Genomic DNA, 20,571 nt, shown 5'->3' on the forward strand with positions numbered 1-20,571 from the left:
TTCACTTTACCTGCATTTCAGACGGTGGAAAACTTCTTTGCTTTCATCAATCCCAGTTCTTTTCCATAATTAAATAACCCTTCTTCTGAGAATATCTTTATAGGTTTTCACAGGGGCTTCTTGCTTCCAGAGACTAAGTCTAAATGTTCTGCCATTAGCCGACATTCTCTACTTGAACATGGTTGACAGCTTGATTGGGTGGGGAGGGTATTTATCCTTAATGTTTACATCTTTAGTAGCCTTATTATTTTGACATGAGACACATGTGGCACAGTATTAATATTTAACTGCACTAACATTTCACTCACAAACTTTTGTACAACAAATTAAGCTTTAGTTAATTGAAGCATAGTTTATATAACACACTGAACCACAAATTATTTTTTTTCAGCTGGCTGAATTCAGATAATTCAGAACTTCAATCTAAAGAATCCCAGGATAATTTAGGGCAGTATTTCTCAACCCCAGCAATTTCAAGAAGTGTGGGGGGGGCCTCAAATTCCAAAATTTACCAACTAGCACGCAGGCTATGGAATTCTGGGAGTTGAAATCCACGTAACTTGAAATTGCTGACTCATAGAAACACTGGTCTAGGGCAGGGGTGTCAAACCTACGGCCTACAGGCCAGACTGGCCACACCCAGACCAATTAGCGAAGGGGGGAAAGTCGTGATATGTCATGTGAGGATGATGTGATGACATAAGTTTGACACCCCTGGTCTAGGGTATTGTATAAATCCAAGCATGGGTAACCGATCGAAGTAGGTTGTTCCAGGTGTACAGTATTGATGCATTTGCTTGTTAATTGAGACATTTTTAAATTAAACTCACTCAAAGGTTATAGAAATTAGAACCAGGAATATAGATTTACATACTTCAGTATCCAGTGTGGACAGTTGCAGAAATTGATCTAGTAAACATTCCTGGGTTCTGAAGTGATTTGGCTACCTAAGGATGCCAGTACCTGGAAAGAAAAAAATATCTTTCATATGAATGATCTATTTTCTTAAGGAACTACTTTCATAATATCTGATCTCTAATTTCTAACTTCCTGGTTCTAATTTGGCTGTTATTAAGCGCCAAGCTCAGACAATAGATCAACAATATTTATAGCCTGTAGACATTTTTATTTCCTATCCACAAAGATTTTTGTGGCTTATGATAAAATATATTTAAAATGTCCAGCTGCCAGGTGTGGGGAGGCTGTAGTATGTATATAGTTTGCAGAAAGTTCTGTGCTCAGTACCCATCTTTTCTAGCTGATGGATCAAGGAGAACTGCAAGAGGAAAAATATACTCTCTCCTATTATTTCAGGAGAGAATCATAAACACTGTAAACACTTATATAAAGAAAGCTATAAAACACGATTAACATAGCTTTTGAAAACAGAGAAATTCTCAAGAATCCATGTGTTGGTCCCAGTCCATGTAACATACTGCCAAGTTTATTCAGTTTCTGTAGCCCACCTTCCTCCCTCTCTCTCTCTCTCCCTCTCCCTCTCTTATAGACATTTTGTGCTTTTAACAACTGCCAGGTGAGATTTCAGTTTGTGAAAAGAGGCACAATAAGGAAAAGCCAGTGCATTTTGATTTGCTGCACTTGGCTTGTTTTTGGAAACAACTGTTTCAGAGACTGGATTTACAGATGTTAAGCCATAGTTTGTTTAACTACAGGTTCTAAAATAAATCAAGAACTTAAACTGCATTCACTCAGTCATACACTAGGAGTTCCAATCTATTGTAATTTACTTTATGTCACATGCTAAACCAAAACCAGTCAAAGCACATTATGGCTTAAAGTTATGTATGAACTCAGACCCAATTTCCACCATTAAAATAAAATCTAACTTCAATTAAAAAAAAAAAAAAGCCTTCTCAGCCAAGTGAGAAATGAAGCATAACTTGAAATTTAACCCTGGCTGAACTCTTAAGGAAACTTACCTGTCAATAAAAAGACAGAGCATTTAGGGCTCTCTACGGTGAAGGATTCATCCACTTTAAGAGATGGTTCCCTTATTTTATTTTTTTTTTCAAGAGGAAGTTACTGCAATTGCAGAGCAGTGGGAGGTTTCATCTGCTGGTTCATTTCACCAGCTGCTCTGAACCATCAGTTTGTCATTTTCATTCTTGCTCAACCCACCTCTGGTTTAGTTAGAAAAGGACTATCCCTTTTTTTTTTTTTAAAGATTTAGGCGCCATTTGGCTTCAAGGCAGTGCTTCTCATGCTGGGGAATTCTGGGAGTTGGAGTCCACATGTCTTAAAGTTGTTAATGTTGAAAAACACTGCTTTAAGGGCATGCTGGAGGCTACATTTCACAAAGCAGTGAGACTGAACCCAGGAGAACACCTAAAACTGATTTTGTTTCTTTTGCATTTAATTCAGATTAAATAGGTAAAGGTAAAGGTAAAGGTTCCTCTCACACGTATGTGCTAGTCGTTCCCACTAGAAACGACTAGCGGGTGGTGCTCATCTCAGTTTCAAAGCCGAAGAGCCAGCGCTGTCCGAAGAGGTCTCCGTGGTCATGTGGCCGGCATGACTAAATGCCAAAGGCGCATGGAACACTGTTACCTTCCCACCAAAGGTGATCCCTATTTTTCTACTTGTATTTTTTACGTGCTTTCAAACTGCTAGGTTGGCAGAAACTGGGACAAGTAACAGGAGTTCACCCCGTTACGTGGCACTAGGGATTCGAACCACTGAACTGCCAACCTTTCGATCAACAAGCTCAGTGTCTTAGCCACTGAACCACCATGTCCCTTGCAGATTAAATAACATTGGGATTATTTCCCATTATTTTATGTATGTATGTATGTAATCTTATATTAAATATGGCATTTGATAACTTTTAGCACTTAGGAATGAGGATATTCCTAAGATTCTCAGCGACCATTCATACTAATGGCATATATTGTATTTCTCAGAATACCTTTTGGAGAATTTGGCTTTTTCCATATTTAATGCAAAATTAGAAATCTGTTAGTTACTCTTTGTTGTGCTAAATGTAAGACAGAAGCTCAAAATGAAATTATTTTTCAAATCAACTCTACACAGGATATCTTTCTGAGTAAGTAAAGGATTATCACAAATTCTTGTCAATCTCGGTTCATGCAGCTGTGACTGAGGTAGAAATATATTAATATTTCAATATTGTATAATATAGAAAAATATACTTTCTGGAACATAAAAGTATTTATGCAAAGGTGCAGTCATGAATTTCTATGCTGGAAGAGTTTGTCTGAATCTAAACTGGTCTGAGATGGTAGCCAATAATTTTTTTTTCATTCAGGTTCATTGCTGTTTTTCCTAACAATACCTAACTGTGTAATAACCTGCTTCTCTTTCTGCCACATTGTAAATGCACATTGATTAGCTGTTATTAAAAGGGACATTTTAACAAGCAATGGTGCCTTTGAACCAATGTGTGCATTGCTTATCTCATGCTAAGTTAAGACTTGGGAACAAGATGTCACAATCAAAAAGTTAGCCTGGATAGAAGCCATAAAATAGAATTGCAACTTAATAACATCCTACAAAATTTGAAATTCAACTGTATTATGAGTTGATCATTCTAAGGATCAATATAATTACAGACCCAGGCTCCTGATTTTTTAACCTAATTCATAGTTTATGTGAGAAAAGCACTTCAAATATTGCAGAGTACAGTAGTAACTATGGACTTTTGTATTTTATTCGGTAATCCCTAGAGTTTAGATTGTTTTATCAAGAACATATTGTGTATTAACTTTTTCCAATCAGGTTTTATTAAGTGTTTCTAGATTATGCCATGAAAGAAACGGAAAGCTCATAAAAAACTCTCTCTCTTCAAAACTACTTGTATAGAAACCAATCAATTGTACTCTAATTTCTTATACTTTCCCCACTATCAGTTTTTCCTGGGCTCACGCAATATCCTAATTATAACAGATTGTTTTGGCTTAGTGTATGGATCTCAGGCTCAGCCACTGTAATTAATGGTTCAGTGTCTTTCTGTAAGCCTAGTTAATGGTGACTTATTCAGTAAACCACAATTAAGCAAACTAATTATTAAAATACAACAATGGAAGTGGCTTGATAGAATTGCTATTTCCATATTGCACTTATCTATGATTAACTAAATCATGATTTACTGACTGAAATGTCAGATTTAAAGGAGATTGGCTAGTCTGTAATTCAGTAGATTGTTCCACTGAGTTTTTATCTTGATAAAATATTTTGTAAAGTCCTTTACCCTCTAAAACTATTATTTTTAAAGGCCAAACAAATGTCATCACTGGACAGAACATTAGTATGCTCAATTCTAAATGAAACATGCAAGAAATTCACACCAGACAAAGTGCTGTTCCATTATGAAGTGGCTTTATTTTACTCCCAGACTTAGTTCAGCAGCATTATATTCACAACTGGATTAATGCTCAAGAATCCCAGCATTATCCTGAATGTAAAAGTGCAACTCTCAAAGTGGCCAGATGTGTCTATAGAAATTCTAACCAAAAACTTCAGAAGACCCTAAGGAAATTTATTATATAAAAGTGCCTGAAGCTGTTTTTCTGATAGGTTGGCCCTTGTGCAGATGGCATGAACCAACATGAATCTCCAAAATCAAGCAAGCAAGCGTCTCTTTCATGGTTAGGACTTAGAACTGAATGTTTGCAAGCTGCAGATGACCTGATAAAAGAAGCGATTTCCCACAAACACCACATGTTATACTATAGTAGCAAAATTCTGACAAGGGACTCTTGTCCCTAACTTCTTACAAGGAGACTGCAATAAAGCCATTGCATATGCAAGCAAATTTGCCATTAAGATGGGTTCCAAAGTTTTGATTATAATATAATAAGGCCTGAACTTTTGATTATAGTAGCACACTGTACCCAGGATTATTTGATAGGAAAGTGCAACAGCAAGTATTTATAATAGCCCCAAATTCCAAGCAAAAGTAATCGGTAAATTAGATTATCTCATATTAATTTAAGTGATACAATTGCCAGTTTGACAATGACTCTTATTTAAAGTCACTTGGAGAACACACAGGCAGCTATAGGAATTAGAGAAAGCAAGTCTGAGTCCTTATATCAGCCTCTATCACTAAGTTGCTATAGCAGTGAAATAAGGCAACAGAAAGTCAAAGATTATGCTACATCAACCCTTGCTGGCACACACTATTTTTCCTCACTAATCACTACAGTGCTACATAATTACAAATGGTCTGCATTAAAGAAGATTCAATAGCTAATTAAGGTAGCAAAGAACATACTGTATGGAAGAAGCAAGTAAGACAGTAGTGAAGTATGCCAGATTTTATGATTATACCCAGGGGTGCTATTCAGCAGGTTCTGACAGGTTCTGGAGAACCGGTAGCGGAAATTTTGAGTAGTTCGGACAACTGGCAAATACTACCTCTGGCTGGCCCCAGAGTAGGGTGGCAATGGAGATTTTGCAATATCCTTCCCCCCAGGAGTGGGAAGGGAATGGGGATTTTGCAGTATCCTTCCCCTGGAGTGGAGTGGGAATGGAGATTTTGCAGTATCCCTCGCCTGCCATACCCACCAAGCCACGCCTACATAACCAATAGTAAAAAAATTTGAATTCCACCACTGATTATACCTGTCCCTCCCACAAATATTATGTGTTGTATTTTCTGTTTTTTGTGTTATTGGGAGACAATTATATCATGCATTCCTGTACAGTTATATAACAAAAGGACATATAAATTAACCAGAAAAATAACTGATAAAGGCTACAATATTTACAATATTTCAACCCTACCCTCTTCACAGCAGTGTTACTGTTTAATGCACACTCGAACCCACCATAACCATAGATTCTTCATCTTTAAGAAAATCCCTTAGCCTGGGAAAAAAACCCCAATCTATTCTTTTCCTCCTCACAAAATTTGTTTAAACACAATAGAGTAAAAGGTTGTAGGAAGATCAAAGTCTAAGATATTATCCTATACTTCTGTTGATTCCTAGACCTGCACCCGCATATAATGAGTCATCATATCAAGCTTTTCCTGAGGCCCATAAAAGGTGACAAGTAAATGACACATAAAACAGACAATGGCCCCCTACACACTTGGCCCTTTAGATATGATTCCTCCTGCTGCAACAAGCATATTTAAAGGTAAGATTTTACAATATTTCATTGCACATAAGAATCCAGTGCTATCAATGATAAAAAAAAAATTATATCCTTCTGAAGTGTTGTACTAGTCCACTAAAAGAAGTTTACATAAAATAAGAGATTTCTGGCTCTTCAGAGAAGGAACTGTAATGCTGATTAGCTGGTCCTTCAAAATAGCCATCCTGCATGAGTTCACTGGGTGTGGTACCCAAGTAGGTCATTCCAGCTAATAATAATAAAGACAGGTCAAAATCTTCATCAACAGACTACATGGATGGACTTTGCTTGCAGTGTTGTTATCATGGCTTTGGCTTATATGGGCTTGTTCGTCGCTTTGAACCATAAAAGTCTAGAAAAGAGCAGAAAAACAAATTATTTTTTTTTACTTAAAGGGATAAGACCAAGTGCCCAAATGGGATTCAAACATGTCCATAAGTCTGCTCACAGATTTGAGTACAAACATCAGCCAACAAGGCCTTGCATCTCCAGAACGGACATAGCTTTGGTAAACCTTAATATTGCAGTGTTTGCTTGTTTATTAGGGCATACACTCAGGAAATACATTTGAAGTAATAATTGTATCACCAAATGCCAGTTTTTGTTTCCTTTTCCTTTTCTATTGTCACGGAACACATGCAGCCTGATAAATGTGATTAGGTAGAACGAATACTCCATCTATAATCTTACATATTATTAAACCAAATACATAAAATGTTTCAATAGGGTATCTTTATACACATTTGCTATGTCTGCAAATTAAAATGAATTTACTTGCATAGTTCCCAATGATGAACATTAAGTTTGTCCAAGATTAAATACACACACACAAGCTGACATATCACAGTTCTTAACATCATCTGTGGCAATTAAATATCTTCTAAAAGTCAAGACACAAATGTCCAATTTTAAATACAGTATTAAGCCCAAATTGTGAGGTGTTTTTTTTTAAAAAATTGGGATTTGGGTTTTATAAAACTTCATTTCAGTTCCAGTTCTGAATATTAACAACTCCTTGAGTTAACACAAAGAACAAATAGAGCTGCTCCATTCTTACCTTTGATACTTGTCTGCTTTCTTTTCAAACATCTGGGGGAATCAGCCTTACAAGCTTCAAGGTCCACCTGCACTGGTCTCTCTGTCTTTGTGTGCCTCTTGAAGAGTGCTGGAGGACTCCGGCTCTTTTCCCCTGTACAGCTGTTCTCCTTTGTGTGACCCAAGAGATCTGGAGATGGCAGCATATTTAGATGAGAGACCTTTTCCCATTTGAAATTCCCTTCCAGTGGGGTTTCTGTTTCAAAGTCAAAGTTCCACTTTTGCTGGGCTTCTTCCAGCTGGACCTTCATCAAGGACTGAAAGTCCTTCTGGAGCTGTTCATGATCAACTGGTCCAAAGAGATTTCTGCATAGTTTCCTGCTGCAGGAAGGCTGAAGGATTTTACTCTCAGAAAGAGGCATGTTTCCTATTGGGAGAAAGATCAGGAACATTTTAAAAAGGAGAAGTTACTTTTTGCCTCCAAGTCAGTAACAATAAAAAAAAAAATACAGTAATTAAGTCTCCTTGAAAAGCCTATCAGGGTAACATTAAACATTCTGATTCAAATTACTGGAATTTGACAAAAATAGCATGATTTAATGTAATTAATCAAAGAACTTCAATATGTTTCAAAAGAGAGATAATTATCTTAAGCATCATTATACCTAGTGACACCAGCTAAGTGTGTCAGAGCTCAAATTAAAATGTCATTAGAAACCTTAGTTAGAACGCAAGTTTGGATGAGTGGGACCCTTTCATATTCTGGATACAAGTCATATCTCTTAAAAAACTGAACCACATAGAATTGTACTTATGAGATCCTCGGGACATATTTTACCAAGAGTTCACCCTGAGCAAGAAGCATGTCAGGGAATATTTGAAGAATTAAAGTTTCTTTGGAGTAACTTTTACCAGCTCCCAAGTAGATGCTCTTTGCCCTATACATGCCAGTATTGTTCTTCCTAATGTTTAAACAGTTTTGAACACAGAAAAGGATTGCCCAATAGTTATAAGTAATTAAATGCTTCTAGTCCATGGAGAACTAAACGATTTACAGAACACAAATGTTAACTTTGTTGTCTCATGTAATCTTTTTCTTACTGGAACAGTACCGCTGGGCACCAACAAAGGCAGGTATAATGCAAAAGGAAGTCCTACATTTAAGATACAGCATTTTGCAATGTGCAAAGATTGTATATGTTAAGATGGCCTATGAAAGTGGAAATTTCCATTGTCAGATATCTACTCTTTATACATCACCATTCAGATAGGCCTAATGTTTTATTTCGGAATTTCTGCTGATTTTCTGTATTTATTCACTCCAAAAGGTACTTCATACAGGACTCAAATACTTCACCCACTTATATTCTGAAGTACTGTTAAAATAGAGACTAGAACAGCAGCAAACTGTGTGTGTGTGTGTGTAATCAAATAGGGCGAGACAACAGAAACAGGGTCACAATACAGGCATACAAAGGACTGCATTGTGATGCTATGTCTGCCATCTTGCCTTTTTTTAACCTTACTCTTTGGACTGGATTAAATTAGCCTGGAATAATAACGTCTGACTCCCCAGATATAAAAAATAGAAAAGATGTATGAAAGATATAATTTTACATATCCATTCTACATTTGTGATAGCATCGTCATATCATGAAACTCAATACAACACAATAAAGTTCCAGTTTTAAGAACCAGGTAATTGTAAAGGAAAACCCTGAATCAAAAATAGACTCTAAGACTAACAATTAGCAGAATAGTACTTCTCCATCCATATCTTTTTAACATTAACAGTGCCAAAGTCCAGGTCTGTGATTATGCAGCACCGATCATCCAATTTCTGTATATGTTAGAATTCTTCCAGCCATAATAGAAATAGCACTTACACTTATATACCGCTTCACAGTGTTTTACAGTCCACTCTAAGTGGTTTAAAAATATCACCATATTGCCCCTAACAATATGGGTGCTCATTTTACTGACCTCGGAAGGATGGAAGGCTGAGTTAACCTTGAGCCGGTCAGGATCGAACTGCCAAACTGCTGTGCAGCCAGTAATCAGCAGAAGTAGCCTGCAGTACTGCATTCTAACCACTGCGCCACCACAGTTCTAATGGATTTTACATTAACTACTTCAATGTATTTGATATCTTTAACCAATAAAGAGCTACAGTTTGGTGTCTGCTCATTATCTCCCCTCCATTCAAAAGGATCGTCACAAGGCAAGTAGCTAAGGTTTATATTCTGTATCCATCCAATAAAACCATCCTGCATTAATGCCATTTTTATGAAGCCCATTAATGAAGAGCAGACTACTAGAGAGCCTCCAAGCATGAAGACCCATTTCACTCTTTGGCAAGCCACCTTTATTTGAGTAGATATGTATTTTTCCATGCAGAAGCTCTGGATCAAAACACAATTGAATTGCAATGCCCATGTCTCGTTTTATTTGGTCAGTGCTTCCCCAAACAGTTTTCACATCTGCATTGCTTAGCATACTGATGTTGCTAAAGGAAAGGCAAAGAGATTAAAAATAGTAGCAGCCTTCACATGCCCATTACATGCAGCTATGCCAGATGACATCACTCAGAGCTTTAGTCACATCAGAACAAGTCCAGGCAGGTTCATAACTGCCAAGGACAGGCCACAGCTTGATGAGTTTTTAACTCACCACTTCAAGTCACTAAAACAGGATGCTTACCAGATATTTCTGGGGATATGTACCCCAGAAATATTAACTCTGGATTGTGTTTTTTTTATTCTTGTTCTTTCGTTGGGAACCAGTTTCCAATGAAATGGCAGGCATGTATGGCTGTGGAATTCTGAAAGTTGAAGTCCACACATTTTAAAATTGTCGAAGTTGAGAAACATTGGCCTAGCTAGCATGCAGATAGACAACAAGCTTGTGGACTTTTGACATGCTTCAAAAAGGAATGAAGGCACAACCAACTATAACAACAACATCTGTCTGATAACAGTGTTTGCATCTCAACTGAGTTAAGACCAATCCACATAGCACCAAATGGATCCCAGATCACAAATACTTGTAGATCAATGTTTGGGGAGAGATATCATTAAAATATACCGCATTGTATACTGTATGCTTTCAATATATGACCAAAACAACTCTGGGCAAGTTTTTAGATGGCTTCTCCTATTCCTCCAAAACCCCTAATCACTGGAACTCTCTGCCAAAAAGAGACCAGGCTAGCTCTATTTTTGATGACCTTCTACCAGCAGGCAAAGGTATTTTCAAGACTACACGTTTCTAGCTTCCAAACCAACTTTAGTGAAATATATTTTAAGTGTTCATTTTTCAAAATGTATCGTTGTTTTAAGTGTTATTCAGAACATTTTCCTTATCTTTGTTGCCTTCCACTTGACAAAATATGACAAAATATAAATTTAGTAAAGCAGTTGAATACACACATATACTGGTTCAGTTTTCAATGAATTTAAGCAATAAGTTTTTAAGTATTTTCTTATGTCATCCACATTCCCCCAAATTGTACAATTAATTTAAAAAGTAGTCTTGGTTAATTCTAACTGAGTTCCATTGTGGACACTTGAATACTAATGTGTATACAATATCTGTAGTGCATTAGTGCATCTGACTTGAGAAAAAAACCTTGTTTGTGGCTTCATATCCCCAACCACAATGGGTTATAGTGTAGTGTGTCCCTTGAACCCATCTATTTACTGATTCAGTAAGCAATAACTAAGTATGTTATGCAATTGTTCTTTGGATTTGTTCACACATTGTCATTCAACTATGAATTCTCACAAGTGGTTCCACTACAATGACTTGGTTCCCAACCTACCTCAAGCCACTAACCATGGTTACAAACCATAATGGTGGAATGTTCATAAATGATAAACCACGAAGAAGGAAAACCACATTACAACTTACACCGTGAATCCAGCCTTGCTGCCTGTCGCACAACTGCCAAAATTAATGTTTCACTTGGCTAGTAGTCCAACTCGCTCAGTACCTATCGAAACCGATTACTCTGGAACCGTTACCGCTAACTTCCCCAACGCTTTCCAGAAATGTTGGACTACAACAACTCCCAGACTCTCCTTAACTTTGGCTGCTGCCGGCTATCAGAAAATTATTTGCCACCTCTGTATCAGGGGAGACGGATCTTTGTAGATAACAACGCCTACTGGTGGAAGTGTAGGGAAACAATAATATAGAATATAAAATACTGATATACTAGATTTAGTAAAAGCTTGTTATTCTGTAATCATTAGGTTCCTGTAACATATATATTGTGCTTTTGTATCACATATATTATTCCTTTCTATTTGTATCTCCTGTTACAAACATATTGTCATTAGGCCTCTGAAATGTATCTGGTATTTGTCAAACGTATGTCCCTGCCATTTGACCTGCTCATATCAATCTCTTTCTGTGCCACCTAAAAACATGGTACGTATCTGTTGGAACTCCAGCCATCAACAAAGGGGTAATTTACATCTCAATCCTAATTTATGTCTGATCTGGGTAAGATCTGGTCTTCAGGAGCCAGGCGCTAAGTGGCCAATTAAGTAAACAAAGATAAGACTAATTGGAAGTTTAGATTCCTTTGCAGGGCAACAAAGAATACACAAACATAAATTAAGGGGCCAGAATTGGGGATCTAACTGATGCTTTAAAGGTATAAAACGTGGTTACATCTTCTCTGAAGATGTGAACCTTCCCATATACATATCTCTTTGTATGTGTTTGGAATGGTTTTACCCAGCCTTTTGTCTTTGATCAAAGATTAAATGTTGATTCTTATTCAAGCCTCCGTTTAAGTCTTTCTTTTTGGTTCACTGAGAGCTTAAGCGTATAGCCGGACCTTACATTTCTGGCGCCCAACGAACGTGGGGCTTGAAGGCAACGTTTTCCTTCAAGGTTGCCACATTTGGCCCCCCATACAGCCAACCCCCTTGTGGTTTGGCGGCCTTCACCAACGGCGGACGGAAGAAACCGGCGAGGACCAGAGACGACGTCAAGAGCGCTCCCGGCAAGTTTAAACCGGTGACTTCGACCTGGTCGGCCGTCGGCAGATTCTGTTTCCAGCCGGACCTGAACGCCCTAATTGAGGCTTGAATTGGGTATTGGGGAAGATTGTCCTCTGCTAGGTGAGTAGAGACTTTTTCTTTTGGGTGGGGAGGGGAGTGTTGCTTTGTGAGTGTGTGAATGAGACGAGGGAAATTCCTCAGAGGTTTGCCCTCGAAGCGACATGCGGAGATCCAATCTGCGTTTCTGATTATCCGAGAGGAGATCAGCCAGAGACGATCGCTTTGAAAGGAGTGTGACTGTTGGAATAAGAATCTGTAGTGCAGGAGAGGGCTCTGACCAAACTTCGGACCCGCAGGGGAGGTCTGGGAAATCTCTTAGGGAAAAAGAGAGGGTTTGGTTAGGCTTCGCACCGACGGAAAGGTGTGGGAAATCTCCTCAGGAGACAGAGAAAGTCTAGTCAGGCTTCGAGCTGACAGAAAGGAATCCCCTGGAAAATGGGCAACCATGCTGGTAGTCCATTTGGAATGAGTAACTTTGTAAGAAAAACAGAGCCGTGTTCCCCTCTGGACTGCGTGTTAGCCCATTGGGACACAGTAAAACCTATTGCAGAAAAAAAGATTGTTCTAAAAAAGAATAAGCTGAAAGCCCTCTGCACATCCATCTGGCCAACCTACTTAATTGGTCCTAACATAGGAACCTGGCCTCCAGAAGGCAGCCTTGATTTAGATTTTGTCAACAAATTTGCTGAATTTCTGGCTTCCATAGGACGAACTGAAGAGGAGCTTTACATTAGCTTCTTCTCCAATCTCCTTTGTCGCCCAGACATCCAGAAAGCATGTGGGCTCACTCCAACACCCTCTTCTAAAATTTGCCCCATTGTCACTTTTGCAAAAAAGAAAAAGCTATCCAAAGTGACTGAAGAAGAAGAGGAGTTTCCCCCACCATATTATGTTGCTCCCCCTTCCCCTGATGTAAACACTGTGCCTTTAATGGCTCAGGCACCTCAGGCAGCAGCACAATCTGCTGTGCAGGATCAGGTGCGTCCAACTGCCCCTCAGATTAATCCACAAGCTCAGGTGCTCCCAACAACATCACAGCCATCCCAGGCTAATCCACAAAGTTCAACATCCCAAGCAGCCCAAGCTCTGTATCCAGATCTGACGGCTTTAAGTCCTCCTCACACTAGGACGGGACAGACTTACGCACCTGCTGATCAACCGGGTCCCTCAGTCCTAGCCCCCCTTCGACAAGTTCCTATGAAAGATGAATTGGTGTTTGTTCACACACCTTTTACTACCAATGATCTTTTCAATTGGAAAGCAGGACTTCCCTCTTACAGGGAATCCCCCCAAAGTTATGTTGAACTCGTTCAACGTGTGATGGCCACTCATAAACCTAATGTGCCTGATATTTTTACTCTCTTATCGGCACTCCTGTCTACTGAGGAAAAACAACAAGTTCTTAAAGCCACCACAGCACACTACAAAGCTGCTAGAGAACATGGCATTCAAACTAATAACGATGCCCCAGCTTTATGGCCTGAACCCCTGATTCTTTTTAGCCCCAGCTATGAGGTTGATCCCAACACAGATCAGGGTGCCCTCATCCTCCAGAGAGCCAGGGATGCTATCCTTCAAGGACTGAGGCTCGGTGTTCCAAAAACGGTGAACTTTCACCGCGTTCATCAGATCCTTCAAAATCCAAAGGAATCCCCCACTGATTTTTTGAACCGTTTGAAAGATGGATTTCGGAGGTTTACTGACCTCGACCCTGATAGCCCAGCTAATGATGTTTTGCTGAAAATGACCTTTGTGGGACAAAGTGCTCCCGATATAAGAAGGAAATTGCAAAAACTAGAGACCCCTACTGCTAAGGACTTAGAGGCCCTCATTCAAACAGCTTTCACTGTCTATTCCCAAAGGGAGGAAGAGGAAGAAAAGAAAGAAGATAGGAAAATGAGAAAGCAAGCTGCTCTTTTAGCAGCGGCTTTGAGCCCCCTAAATAAAGGCAGGGGGAGACCCCTCCCGAAAAATCAATGTGCCCGGTGTCATCAAACTGGCCATTGGTGGAGAGAATGCCCCAACGAACCACAACGGCCCAATAGGGGACGTGGACAAATGAGGGGAAGGGGAGGATACAGACCTGATCCCCCGCAAGCCCCCCTCATGTCAGCTCAGGCTCCTGAGTTTTATCCAGAAACCTACTGAAGGGGCTCTGGAGGGCCAATTGCTTCCCCAGACCCTCTGATGGAGCTCAAAGTGGGGAACAAATCTTATTCCTTTTTGATTGATACAGGAGCTACCTTTAGCGTCCTGAACGATAAATCCATTCCTTGCCTCTCTTCTAAAACCACCCCCATTGTTGGAGCAACCGGGATAGAAGAGAATGCCCTGATCAGTCACCCAATGGAGGTTGAACCAACCAAGGGACCATCACTCCAGCATTCCTTTCTAATATTGCCACAATGTCCTATCAATCTTTTGGGGAGGGATCTGCTAGGAAAATTGGGGGCAGTTATACAATGCTCCCAGCAGGGAGTTTCCCTTGAAATTCCCCCAGAAAGAGCTTATCTTTGCTTCCTAGAGAAAGAAACAATCCTTAGAGGACCTGATTCAAATAAAATAAATCCCCAAGTTTGGTATCAAGGAATCCCTGGGTTTGCAAAATTTGCTACACCCCACATGGCTCAGCTCCTCCCAGGTGCCCAACCTATCTCTATTCGCCAATACCCTATCAAACGGGAAGCCCGGCTTGGCATTAAAGCACAGATTGAACTTTTTCTGAAAACTGGGCTCCCCTTAACGTTTATACGCCTCATTCAGTTCAAGCTCTCCTCGAACAGAAACTCCCAGCATGGGCCACCTCATGCCAGATTTCTAAATATGCAAGCCAGATTTTAGAATCAGACTCTGTTCAGCTTCATAGATGTGAAAGGCTGAATCCAACTACCCTTTTGCCTTGCCCCCCCGAGGATGGTCCACAGCATGACTGTTTAGCCGTCTTGGAATCCATGGTAGGCATTCGTGCAGATCTTAGGACTGAACCTTTTGACAATCCTGAGTCCCAACTCTGGACTGATGGCTCTTCTTTTGTAAAAAATGGGAAAAGATACACAGGACTGGCTGTAGTTTGCAGAGATGGCCCCCTCCTCCTACGACAACTCCCCTCTCACTGGTCCACTCAAGCAGCCGAGCTTTTAGCCCTGATCGAGGCATGCCATCTGTCAGCTGGACTGCGCACTAATATCTATACTGACAGTCGTTATGCATTTTTGGCTGCACACACTCATGCTGCTCTATGGAAGGCTCGTGGCTTTACTGGTGCAGATGGGAAAAGTCTAAAGATGAAGCCCTTGCTAGAAAAACTTGTCACAGCTGTCAGACAGCCATCCCAGCTAGCTATCATTCATTGTCGAGGACACCAGACAGACCACAGTGAAATCTCTCGTGGGAACCGGGCTGCTGATTATTGGGCCCGCCAAGCTGCTGAATCAGGCCCTGCTGTCAATCCCAAGAATCTCTCAGCTTTGCTTCCCTGTGACCCCACGCAACACCTTCCTGCCCTATATGATACTAGGGACCAGCTACACCCTGATGGCAAGTGGTGCGATGGGTGGTGGGTTGTTCAGAACAGAATCCAGCTCCCTCAACAAATGGTGTGGAAACTTGTTCAACGAGCTCATCGCATGTCTCACAGCGGTCCTCGCCCACTCCAGAAGTGGCTCACATCCCGCTATTGCAATCCAAACTTGCGTGGCCTTTGCAAGACTGTTGTTTCTCAATGTGACATCTGCCAAAGGAACAACCCCCGAGGGGGCAGTCCGCTTCCTCTCGGTCGTCTTCGAACTGCCCGATATCCAGGGGAGGCTTGGCAAGTAGACTTTACTGAACTCCCAAAAAGGGGAGCAAAATCTAATCTTCTTGTATTTGTGGATTTATTCACTGGATGGCCAGAAGCCATCCCTACCTCCACCCAAAAAGCCAGAGAGGTGGTGAATGCCTTAGTTGATCACATTATCCCAAGATTTGGGGTCCCTAAGGGTCTCGAGTCTGACAATGGCAGGCATTTCACCTCACAGGTTACTCAGGATGTCAGTAAGTTTTTAGGCATCCCTTGGCACCTCCACTCTGCTTACAGACCACAGGCTTCATCGAAAGTGGAACGTTTGAACAGAACCCTGAAAACACACTTGTCCAAATTATGCCAAGAAACCCAACTCCCCTGGCCTAAGGTACTACCACTAGCCTTAGCAAGAATTAGAGCCCTGCCTTCAGGGAAATTAGGATTGTCACCCTTTGAAATGATGTATGGGAGACCCTTTGTTGCTTCTGCCCTGCCAGATTCTAGTGAAGGGGAAAGAAATATCACCTCATATTTGCATAATCTGGCGCAGGTTTTGTCCTCTATCTCTAAACAGGTCCAGTCCGCTTTACTTTACCAGTCCAGCTGCTGACGTGCCACCATTGGCTGAACCGGGCCAGTGGGTAAGGATCAAAGAACTCTCTCCCACCTGCACTCAGCCCAAGTGGTCTACACCCCGTCAGGTTCTTCTGAGCACCCCCACGGCTGTGAAAGTGGACGGCGTCAAAGCGTGGGTCCACGCATCACGAGTCAAGCACGGCCCCGAGCCCCCTGAGCAGTGGCAAGTCCAACAGCTGGAAGGACTCAAGCTGAAACTTCACCGCTCCCCAGCATCGCCTGCTGACCTGTTCACTGATGAACTGGATAGACTGGACACCCATTGAATATATTTGATTTGCTGTTTTTGTTGTCTTTGCTGTTTTTCTGCTCTGTTGCTGCTGGTTTCCCCGCACATTCTTTGGAAAAGGTGACAATGGCTCTGATCTTTATTTTGGTTCCACAACTTGTCTCAATGTTTTTGATCCTCGGGACTTTTATACCCGCAGCCAAACTCTTCCCCAACTGAACCTCACATGATTCTTAAAACCATCCCTACTAAATATGTACCTCTTTTACAGCATGATGGAAAGCATTCCATCGTTTAAATAAAAAGAGTGAAATGTAGGGAAACAATAATATAGAATATAAAATACTGATATACTAGATTTAGTAAAAGCTTGTTATTCTGTAATCATTAGGTTCCTGTAACATATATATTGTGCTTTTGTATCACATATATTATTCCTTTCTATTTGTATCTCCTGTTACAAACATATTGTCATTAGGCCTCTGAAATGTATCTGGTATTTGTCAAACGTATGTCCCTGCCATTTGACCTGCTCATATCAATCTCTTTCTGTGCCACCTAAAAACATGGTACGTATCTGTTGGAACTCCAGCCATCAACAAAGGGGTAATTTACATCTCAATCCTAATTTATGTCTGATCTGGGTAAGATCTGGTCTTCAGGAGCCAGGCGCTAAGTGGCCAATTAAGTAAACAAAGATAAGACTAATTGGAAGTTTAGATTCCTTTGCAGGGCAACAAAGAATACACAAACATAAATTAAGGGCCAGAATTGGGGATCTAACTGATGCTTTAAAGGTATAAAACGTGGTTACATCTTCTCTGAAGATGTGAACCCTCCCATATACATATCTCTTTGTATGTGTTTGGAATGGTTTTACCCAGCCTTTTGTCTTTGATCAAAGATTAAATGTTGATTCTTATTCAAGCCTCCGTTTAAGTCTTTCTTTTTGGTTCACTGAGAGCTTAAGCGTATAGCTGGACCTTACAGAAGGAAACACAGAAGACGTAGCTATCTCAATCGCGACACAAAATTTAGCCTCCGTTTACCCTGCAAACTTCAATTTACCGTAATTGTTTTCTGCCAGCGCCAGCCAATCAAAATTTAGGTCACCATTGTTGAAACAGTAGCTATCCTCCCTTTCTCGCCCCCCCCGCCCTTTTCCAGCAGTTCAGCGACCCGTCTCGTGGTTGCAAAAAAAACAAAAAAAGAAGTTTTGAACACGCCACCGTCCGCTTTATTTCAACGCTGGAACCCGCCCGTCTTGTCGGACGTTTCACTCTCTCTCAAACAGACCCTTTCCCAACTCGACCCCGGCGGAAAGCAAAACAGGGACTTCCTTATCACCACGGGAGGAGCCGAGGAGATGTGCGAGACGCTCACGAAGCTCGCCCGGTGATGGGGGGGGGTTGGGTTGGGTTGGGTTGGGGTTACGTCATCTGGTACCACAGCAGCCGCGTCACGTGCCGGCTTGGAAGTTGCGAAATCGCACTCGCCACACAGACCGACAGGATTCGCTGCCAGGAAATGGGAAACGTGCGCCGAATTTACTACGGCTCCGCCTCTCTCTTTCCTTCCCACACAATATTGCCCCCCTTTCGCCTTTGGGGCTTTAGGGTTGGAGCTCTTTTTTTCAGTTGCGTTCTTTACTTCACCCTACCCAACCGCCTTTGTTAACAGGCGCAAAGGAATGAGAAAAACTCCAGGGCGCAACCCACGCACGCGAAGTGGCACCCTTGGGATTTAGGCGCTCAGCAGCCTCCATAAAAAGCTGGTCTAGGTGCTCCTTCCTAAACCAGCTTTATGACTCTCTACCTCGCTCCCTATCTCTTTCCCCCTCCCCCACACACACACCCTTAGTAGGGGAGGTGGGGGAGAGGGAAGGAAGACCGAGAATACCACAGCTGCTGGAAGACACGAATTTCATAAGTCAGTAAACAAAACCAGCCTCCGTCTAGCCGCTTTCCTGCCACCGCCTCCAGCGCGTGCCCGAGTTTGCGCGCAACTCTTTCTAAAAAAAAAAAAAAAAAAGCAGCAGCGTAGCCGGGGCTGATTCTCTAAACAGAGCGAGTACAAAAATAAAACTCCGTTTGGGAACAAGGAGTTCCCAACTGAGACAAGAACATCGGCGGGGCTGGGCGGAGAGTCGGAAGAACTCGTGCGTCTAATGGCCCACCCCTCCCAGTGACACGGGCTATTTCTGCTCACAGAAGCCGAGGGAGACCTTTGGGAAAGACGTCTCTTTCGCCAGGAAGGTGGTCTAGCTCCCTAATACAAAACGAAGGCGTTTCTAAACGTCCCTAAACTGGCAGGGCTGGGCCTATTCTCTTACATCAGCCTCAGAGAGTGACTGTCACCGAATCACTCCCGGCCGCCGCCTGACTTCCCCACCCTCTCGCAAGCGGTGGCCGCAGCCGCCACAGCCGCCTCCTCCTCCACGCCAGGGCATGCCCTGACAGACTCCTTTCCTAGGCAAAAGTACAGCGCAGCTGCTGACCCAAGAGCACCCCTTTTGGTGAGGCTGGAAAAGGCTCCTTTAGCTCCTCTTACAGGACTCGGCTAAGGCCGTGGGCATCACCACTACCCTCTTAGACACGCATGCACCCGCTTCTAGGAAGAGCGCACAAATCAGTTTCGCCCCCGGGAAAGAGAAGTCTTCCTGACAAAAATCTTCCTGCCTTGTTTTTTCCTATTTTTCTTCTCCCCCCCCCCCGCCCCCCAAGAACGTCTCTCCAATTATCAGCCCAAACCTGCTACTTCTCCTTTTGCTGCGACGTTTTAATTTTGGTGTAAAAGAAAAAAAGATAAGCGAACGAGTAAATTGTACTCAAAAGGTACGAACATCGCACCAACGCGACAGTTTCTATCCGTGTCCCGGTCTTCAAACCAGCCTTTCAGGAATAGGAGGGCAAAATCGACTGCAATTCAAAGTTCAGTCATCGAAAAGATTGAAGAACTTGGGTAAGAAGGGTCCAGCTGAGGCTCTCATTTCAAAAAAAAAAAAAAAAAGTCTAATGTCATTTGGCGAGTATCTCCTCCTGGGAGCAAGGAGGAAAAGCGCGAAAAACCACCCCATCACTATCCACCTAATGAGCAGCGAGAGGAGGTGGAAAGAACAGGTGGAAGGACGAGGTCGTCTCTACGGGAATGCAGAATCTGCTTAAACTGGGATCAAAAGGGCGGGGAAGGCAGAGAATCACCACGGCTACTCGGTTCAGGTTCCATCGGTCCGCTGATCTTTCCTTCCCTCGCCAGACAACGTTCCATTTCATACTCACAAACTATATATGGTGGATTGGATAATTAGCCCATCGTAAGAGGCCGTGATGCTCCATCGAGAGTCTCTTAATCCAGAAAGAGGGGGGGGATAGCAAATTCCAAAATATAGGAACATAATTCCAGCCAGAAACATCCCCCCCTCCTAAAAAACACAACCTGACAGTACCTGGAATTGTCTAAACAGCTCTCCCAGTCCAGGTAGGGAGACAAATAGAACTCTGATATTCCTATAAAACGGGACCATATATTCATAAACGCATCCGAACAACATGCCCATATAGCACTGATGCCATAGCCCAGCACCCTCCCTACAAACAGACGGGGGAAATGTAGGGTAGGTTAGACGCAATGCTCACCTCCCTCAGTCGCTCAAGGAAAAGCGCCCTCTGGTTCGCAATTCTGAGCTCCGCCGCTCC

General features: G+C 41.9%; 1 protein-coding gene across 1 annotated transcript; it reads right to left on the reverse strand.

Moving 5' to 3' along the window:
• Nucleotides 1-4,339: 4,339 nt before the first annotated feature.
• CDKN1A (cyclin dependent kinase inhibitor 1A) lies at nucleotides 4,340-20,544 on the reverse strand. Its single transcript, XM_070939699.1, has 3 exons — nucleotides 20,512-20,544; nucleotides 7,178-7,582; nucleotides 4,340-6,472 (listed from the first exon to the last, which is right to left on the reverse strand). Exons 2-3 carry the CDS (start codon nucleotides 7,575-7,577, stop codon nucleotides 6,423-6,425), a joined length of 450 nt encoding a protein of 149 aa, XP_070795800.1. The 5' UTR covers nucleotides 7,578-7,582; nucleotides 20,512-20,544; the 3' UTR covers nucleotides 4,340-6,422.
• Nucleotides 20,545-20,571: the final 27 nt, after the last annotated feature.

This window comes from Pituophis catenifer, unplaced genomic scaffold, assembly GCF_029215685.1.
Source record: "Pituophis catenifer annectens isolate HBS135680 unplaced genomic scaffold, rPitCat1.0.hap2 SCAF_3, whole genome shotgun sequence".
NCBI lineage: Eukaryota > Metazoa > Chordata > Lepidosauria > Squamata > Colubridae > Pituophis > Pituophis catenifer.

Coding starts and splice junctions, on each gene's coding strand:
- CDKN1A (XM_070939699.1), bottom strand. CDS start 7,577: ATGCCTCTTTCTGAGAGTAAAATCCTTCAGCCTTCCTGCAGCAGGAAA. Junction 6,473..7,177: donor AAAGCAGACAAGTATCAAAG/GTAAGAATGGAG, acceptor GCTCTTTTCTAG/ACTTTTATGGTTCAAAGCGA.